The sequence below is a fragment of the Penaeus monodon genome, chromosome 9 (genome assembly GCF_015228065.2).
Source record: "Penaeus monodon isolate SGIC_2016 chromosome 9, NSTDA_Pmon_1, whole genome shotgun sequence".
Taxonomy (NCBI): domain Eukaryota; kingdom Metazoa; phylum Arthropoda; class Malacostraca; order Decapoda; family Penaeidae; genus Penaeus; species Penaeus monodon.
Window position 1 is genome coordinate 47,137,778 of NC_051394.1, and position 8,445 is coordinate 47,146,222.

At 37.7% G+C, this 8,445-nt stretch overlaps 1 protein-coding gene across 1 annotated transcript; it reads right to left on the minus strand.

The window, feature by feature from the left end:
- Positions 1-6,733: 6,733 nt before the first annotated feature.
- On the minus strand, positions 6,734-8,445 carry LOC119576571 (cannabinoid receptor type 1B-like). Its single transcript, XM_037924242.1, has 2 exons — positions 8,152-8,445; positions 6,734-7,633 (listed from the first exon to the last, which is right to left on the minus strand). The coding sequence occupies exons 1-2, from the start codon at positions 8,397-8,399 to the stop codon at positions 6,868-6,870; spliced, it is 1,014 nt and encodes a 337-aa protein (XP_037780170.1). The 5' UTR covers positions 8,400-8,445; the 3' UTR covers positions 6,734-6,867.

Here is an 8,445-nt window from a genome sequence, read left to right on the forward strand (position 1 = left end):
TACCAGAATGTAAACAGCTACACGTATATATATGGTACTTAATTGCGCAGAAACCCCCCTATACCCCGAAATCTTGGCTTCGATAGTTGGGTAACACGTATAATGCCTCAAAAGCAAGGGAAAGTATGAACTAACTATGTTGTATATTGTGAAAAATATGCGGAGTCTGCTGTATATATTCCTCACATACGTCAACCTTTGGAAGGCTGCCACCCCTCAATGTTCTCCCGGAAAGAAGAACGTCCTCTAGGTTTACAGGGCAGAATAGAGCGTAAAAATTAACCTGTTAATGCCCTCTGCTTGTGCAGTAATCCATGTGCATAGCATAACTTGAGGAGAGCCTCATGGTTACTGCATCTCCCCCGCAGAAAGTCGCACAGCGACCTGGGGCGTCTTCACACGCTATCATACTGATGATCCGGGTTTTGCTAATTAAAGCTAAGCGTAAGTGGGGTGCCTGCTAGAAGTGCTGCCGTTGCTCCATTGGCAAAGCCGGTGTTCTTTTGACTGTTGACCCCATTCAAAATCCCTTCCTCAGGAAAGAATCGTTTTACCTCTATTGATCTCTCAACCCAATAGATGGTACTGCACATAACACATGCTTATTATGAGACAACAATGCCATCTGTTGTCAGAAAGTGGGATTCAATACTCTGCCTCCCCATTCTTCTTTTCGTTTCTTCTCATTGCTGCTTTCATCGCCGTCACTTCTGAATATACGCTGGGAATGAGGAGTGTCTTCCTGTCCTTGTGAAATGCGCATTCAGGTGTTGTGTGCTAACAGTAGGTCTAGATGTCTTAGTCGAAGCAGGGGGAGGCTCTCCTGTGTGTACAGTACCTCTTCTTAACAGCCGTACGCACCATCCTGCCGTGAACAACTGGAGGGCGCTTGTCATCAAGGGCGGGAGTTGGGAGGGGGCGGGCGTCGAATTTGTTGACCTTCGACTTGGTTCTTCAGAGTCACCTATTAACCCGCAGTATCCCTAATATACTTCATGCCCTCCCTTAGTATCAGGGTTAAGATTATAAGGTATTAAAGGGGGGTGTTGAAAGGAATCCAACAAGTCTACTATCACCGCGTAAGTATGTCGTTGATATATATATATATATATATATATATATATATATATATATATATATATATATATATATATATATATATATATATATATATATATATATATAAAGGCGTTAGGATACACATACGATATTAAACATCCTTACCCCCCCAAAAAAAAACAAAAACAAAAAAAAAGAAAAAACGAGGTCAGTATGGGATGTGCACAGATGATTGTTATATATCTTAAAGTCATGCCTTCTGGATTTTTAACATATTCGTTTATATTTTGTATGTTAATATATATTTACATATTAAATTTCAAGAATATTATTTTCTGTTGTCTGCTAATTGCGGTGCATTTGTGACAAAGCCTATGTCCATAGTGTCAATATTTGATAATGTTTATTTAGATGCAAATAAACATCAAAAGCTGTCGTGTTGCGTAGAGTTGAGAAGGGCGTGTTTGAGTAAAACTTGATTCAGACATTTTCCTTTTGTGTTATGTATTTATGATTCAAATTACCATAATAATAAGTGATTTTGAAATCCAGTGTTAATCAGATCGTTACCTATGACGGTTAAATGTGATTAAGAAAATAACTTTGTGGATGATATCCTGTGTGATAACCATCGATAAATCCTGTATTCGGTATCTGTTGCTCATAACAATGATGAACTCCATTGTATTATTAATAGATAATGAACACAATAACCGCAATAAAGTGATGAAATTCTATGATGAAACCCTCCATGACGAAATATATATAGAAACAGGAAATGTATTGGTTCTGTTTAAAGAATTACATATATAACAGTTATAGTCCGAATATATGAAAAGTTCTTTTTTTTTAAGCTTGATTTAAAAGAAATTACAGGTTGTAATACATATTTGATGAAATTTGCTTCCCCATCGAATCATATTATAATAAAAACCTAAATAAAAGAAAGTACAGATGGATTTACCATAGTCGGCGCTGTAAAATATCCATCCGTTTTCTGTATTGTACGCACGTGCATTGCGTGGCGTCAGCGTCTCGTCCATCATATCCTTTGGGAAAGATACTTTCCTTTCTTTCCTTTTATCGTTACGTCTTATTATTTTTTCTACTACTACTTCTACAACTGCCGCCGCCGCTATTAATATTATATCATGTTAGTTTGCTGTTTTACTCAAAATCATTGTTAACGGATTATCGTATCTTGATATATTAAAGAAATGAAAGACTATGGAAGCTAGCATTGTGCATTATATATTATTTATAGAACATTTTCTGCTGCACATTCAAAATATAGCAATAGGGTGGGGCTTGGAAAGATGTTTTTCAGTTCATAAAGTGATGTTTGTGGATTTACAGAATGGTTAATGGTCAAAATTAATAGATGTGCTAGACACCAGAGGCCATACGAAATTATGATAAAGTATTGTGGCAAAAATTAGTTAACGATTAGTATAAGTGGACAGGAGATGAAACAGAGAAGGAAAAGGAAAGGAGGAGAAGAAAGGACCATGCAAAATTAGTTCGAGGTAGGGGTGATCGCTACATTGGGCCTCATTCCCCGTCTCCTACCCCCCCTCCCCTCACACACGACTACAACGAGCAAGGAATTGGGGATGGGGGGGGGGTGCTGCAATGAACAATGGTGAAACAAATTTTCTCACTGATATCCAGAGCGAGTATAATTTCGCCGTATTTTCGGTCACAGGATATGTGGGTATACAAATAGATCATAGAACTATTTTTCTCTTTGTGCACGCACACGTATTTTGTATTGAATATTCCTTTTCACCAGGGGCGTCACTTCATGTTATGAGTTGGGGGGGTGACGGGTAAATTTGCCCTGAAAAAATATTGTTTGCCCTGCAAATCACGAAAAAGAAAATGCTCACTAGCTCTTTATAAGTAGCCCGGAATGGAACATCAACCAGTATTATATATCGTATTATTGGTAGAAAATTACAAATTATAAATACCAGAAAATTTGCCCTGCAGAACTAGATTTTGCCCTGCAAAAAGAGGCTTTTTAAAGAGTTGGGGGGGTGAAACCCCCCATACCCCCCCTTAAGTGACGCCCCTGCTTTTCACATAGCTACGTTACATATATAGGATAAATCACTCACACCTACACAGATACACGCGTGGAGTGATTTTATTAAACTGTACTGTACACTTACTATACGTTGTACAAAGAGAACAATGAAAGTGCAAATCCTTATTTAGTGCAGAATATTGATAATATAAAGTTATAAGATTCCGCTTTTTCTGTGTTATTGTCTGATATGGATCTAACATTGACTGGAGTAAAGAGGTAAATATGGAAGCACATGCAGCCAATGGGGGTAAAATACGGAATACGTGTTGAGAATCAATAGCCTGTTAGGTGGTGGTGGTGGTGAATATCAACATTTGTAAAGAAAAGGATTGAAGTCAACAGAAAAGCGGGCAGATCGGATACGGCGAAGGATGGAAGTAGCATACAAAAGAAAAAATATATAGAAGGAAAGATGAATGGTAGTGATGTATTGTAAAGACACGGAGATGCCCGAAATGCTAAGTGAGGTAAATGAAATAGCGTAAATGAGGAATAAAGCGATGAGTGATGCTACTCCTTTTACACAGGTGACAGATGGAAATGTCAGTTTTAGGTAATATGGAAATTCATTAAGGAACTTCTAGAATGGGCTTTGAGGACGGAACACAAAATGGAGGAATAGAACCAAATGAAATAACTAACGGATGGGGGAGATGTTTTCTGATGTGTTATGGAATTTGATTCAGAAAAATGACCAACAAGGAAAGATGCCCAATGAGTGGGGAGATCTTATCAGTGCTATTAACGAAGAAAAGGAAAACATCTATGAATGTAGAAAGTCTCGCAGAATTAAACCGGTGTCCCAAACGATAAGAATATGAGAGAGAATCATTGAAATTAGAAAGAGAACGGAAACCAGTTGCAGAAAAAACATTTAGTTTTGTGCCTGAAAAAGGGAACCACCACTGCACACTCGTGAATAAACATCAAGAGGAGAGAAATGCATTAGGACTTTATACATATAGACAGTATACGACAGGGTGCTAAGGTAAGGAGTTTGAAGATATTTGAGAGAGAGAGAGAGAGAGAGAGAGAGAGAGAGAGAGAGAGAGAGAGAGAGAGAGAGAGAGAGAGAGAGAGAGAGAGAGAGAGCGTGTGTGTGCGTGCGCGCGTGTGCGTGTGCATGTGTGTTTGTGAGTGTGAAAAAAAATCTATTACGCGTGAAGTTATTCATTCTCACTCATGACTTTTCCTACAGTAAGTAAAGATGAACTCCGATGACCCAAATTAGAATTAGCGTGGGTTTAAAAATAATAAGACTAATTAGGGTAGGGCTTATATTAGAATTAATGTGGGCTTAAGGGTGGTAGGGATAAGTTAGCACTAGTGTGGCTGTAAAACAGGGCAGTTCTCTAATTTGGGTAGAAATACACCAAGGAACTGCATTGAACCCTTATCTTTTCGGCATCAATACGGAGAGAAAAGGTCAGAGGTGCGTGTTGGTTGGCGATGACACTGGGCTTTGAAACGTCATCAGGGAAAAAAAGCTGGAGAGTATGATTAAACGTAGCAGAAAGGCCCAGAAGTTTAAGTTTTTAAGTTTAAGTTTGGTTTTGATTCCATTTGTTACAATGGATATTCTTGGTGTCTGCTTGATTTAGTATAAAAGTCACTAGAGATAGAACCAATTATCTAAACTTTAACGTGGAGGGAAATAAAGCATATTTAGCGAGAATCATAAATATATTAAATAGATTAATAGGGAATAAGACACACACGCGTACACGTACACCTACACACGCACGCAAAGTTTTTATTGATAAAGGAAGTATTTGATTGCAACTTAAACGTACGTTACCATATTTTGAAAAGTATGAATAATAGTAATAAATAAGGAGGTTAATATTATGGTAGTTTTCATCCTCGGTAGTATAGTGGTTAGTATCCCCGACTGTCACGCGGGAGACCGGGGATCGATTTCCCGCCTGGGAGGCCTTGTTCTTCCTTCGACCAGAAGGGCGCTAACTTGTAGAAAGGGAAAGGAAACTATTGTTTTTTCAAACAGTGACAGGCTTACACTTTTTCAATTAGAATATATTTAAGGTTTTATTCATACCATAACTTCAGGGAGCCATTGCATACAATATTTTATACATACATATACAGTACATACATAAGTACATATGTGTGTGTGTGTGTGTGTGTTTAGAGCAATTTGGTAGGGAAATGAAAACAATTCAAATACGATGATTTTTAATGACAAGTCACGGTCACATATGAAATATGATAACATAGTAAGAAATCACTATCAATGATTATCACACATGATTTAGTCATAACCGGGGTGCGTGCATATAAAGGCAACGAGGACTATATCCTGGTACATATTCTTTATCACATTATATCACTAACACTGATTTCACATAAATTTGGCTCATCAATGGACTAAACAAAATACACTGTGTTTATTTAACATAAACGAAATTCCAACAAGGAGTATATTCAAGACTATAAATTTGTTTCTTCTTAAAGCATCACGTTAACGCTAATTTGGAACACGACAACTTTTTTCAGAGAAGCGCCAAGAAGGATACGTGATCTGACTACATAACGGCAATATTCCAATCTCAAATGCCTTATTAACTTATTTTGAGATTTTATAGCTTTTATGGCTCTCTCTTTTACCCTTCGTCATATATATATATATATATATATATATATATATATATATATATATATATATTATATATATATATATATAATTTATTTATTTATTATTTTTTTTAATAGCCATTTATTCCACTACAGGGCATAGGCCTCCCTCAATTCACACACACACACACACACACACACACACACACACACACACACACACACACACACACACACACACACACAATATATATATATATATATATATAATATATATATATATATATATATATATATATATAACTGTTATATGCATATCTATCATAATAGTCTTCTATCTCTTATATATAACGATAGATATGCATTAATATATATATATATATATATATATATATATATATATATATATATATATATATATATATATATATATATATATATATATATATATATATAATATATATATATATATATATATATATATATATATATATTATACATACAATATGCCGCGACAGTCGTAAAAATGCCTGCGCTCAGACTGCTGGCTCGAGCTCGGTCTCACGGCGAGAAAACGACATTTGAGAAGTCAAACGCAGGTGTCATAGTCGCTGCCCTGGCACAAACGTTAGTGCGCCCAACCGCGGTTGATTAAGAAAGGCGTCCATTCAGGCAAGGGTTATATAACCTCTTAATGGTGAATTGAGAGAGGCCTATATCCTGCAGTGGAATAAATGGCTCCTGAAAAAAATGTGTATATATATACACACTTATATATATATATATATATATATATATATGTATATATATGTGTAAATGTATATACACACACATTATCTATCTATCTATCGGTCTATTTACACACACACACACAGATATATATATATATATATATATATATATATATATATATATATATATATATATATATATATATATATAATGGATACCAGACATTCTGTTATTAAATTATTCAATACTTATGTCTTCATACTCATTTATCATTAATCATAGCTATCATTTTATTTTATATTCCCCTCGAAAATATTGTTTATCAACATGCAAACACGTACGAGTATCACCAGACCTTTTGTTTCTCACTTTTTTCTTTGTCTCATTTCACTCTAGGGATACTCGCCCTCTAAAGGCTGAACTCTGTTTCTCCCCAAAAGAGATCTAAAACTTTTTCTAAAGTCGGGGGATATCGTGGCATACAGCACTGGCTGGATGATGTGGCTGAGAAGAAGACTCACAGCACATACCTTCGTGAGTAAATGTTCCAGGGCCTCCGACGTCGTTCCGTACATGCGGACTAAGTTGATGGTGAGGAAGGGGATTTCCACGGTGATTAAGGTGAGCGTGATCTTGAGCGCAGTGTTGGAGCGTGTCACGTTGCGGTTGTGCTGGGCGAGACCGAACAAACGTCGCTCTTGTTGGATCACTTCGAGATGTTTCCTCGCGATTATGTGTAGGTGGATGTAGATGAAGGGGACGATGATCGTAATGACGACGATTCCGACCGCCCACTGGACGAGGTGGATCCTCCGTATCCCGTATATCATCCCGTGACAGTACGTTATGTCCCCCTTTGGTGGGTCTAAGGTTATTCTCTGCAGGATGGTCCAGATCATGTAAATGGAAGCGACCCCCCACGAGGTGAAGATGGACGCCTTGATTCTACGATCGGTAATGATGTAGCAATGCGTCAGGGGTTTCAGGATGGTGATGTACCGTTCCAGAGCAATGAGAAGCAACGTAGAACACAGGATGGAACGATAGTACGAAAACACAGCCTGCGTCCAGATACACACTTCTGGGTTTGTTACGCTATACATGCCGCTTCGCATGTATTCACTGAAACACCATGCCACGAGAAAGACGTATGTCAACCTGCAACAGAACACACGGTTAACACTAAAACTGACGTGCCTGTATGTACGTAAGATTTACACTTAATTAATGCATTTGGCACTTTGTTTCTGTTTGTGTGAATACATATATAAGGAAAAAAAATATCGACTTTTGTTTTAATGATTTGGCAGTGTGACTCCCAGCCGGCAAAGTTTCATTAAAAAAAGTTTCTATGTATGATCCTCTTTGGCCAATTTTTCTCTTTCTGGTGTTTATTGATCTTTGTTTGCATCTTTCATCTTTTTATTTACTATATCCTATTTATTTCCCTAATTATGAAATCACCATGTTGTGCACTGGTAGCAGCATCTCTCTCTCTCTCTCTCTCTCTCTCTCTCTCTCTCTCTCTCTCTCTCTCTCTCTCTCTCTCTCTCTCTCCCCGTCTCCCTCCGTCTCCCTCCGTCTCACCTTTCTCTCTCTCCTTCCCACCTTCCTTGCCTTTCCCTTACACTTAACGATTTCCATCACCCCTTACAATAAGGACCAGTGCAACCTACCCTGAGATGAGCGTGGCGACACTGAGGTTGAGGAGGTACCAGTACAGATACTGAGCTCGGGTTCTCGGGCTGTGCAAGATCGTGGCTGCAATCACCGCTGCTGACAAGAACACACCCGTTGTCAGCATGATTTGCACCGCCATGAAACCAGCAACTTGCAGTTCATTCGAAAGGACCAACGTTCCTACAGTCTCTTCCATCTTGGAGAAGTTGGAGTAGGCGTCTTGGTATGACTCTTTCAAAGACATTCTAAACCTCCCTTTTTCTCTTCTTCTTCCTTTCTTTCTTTTTCTA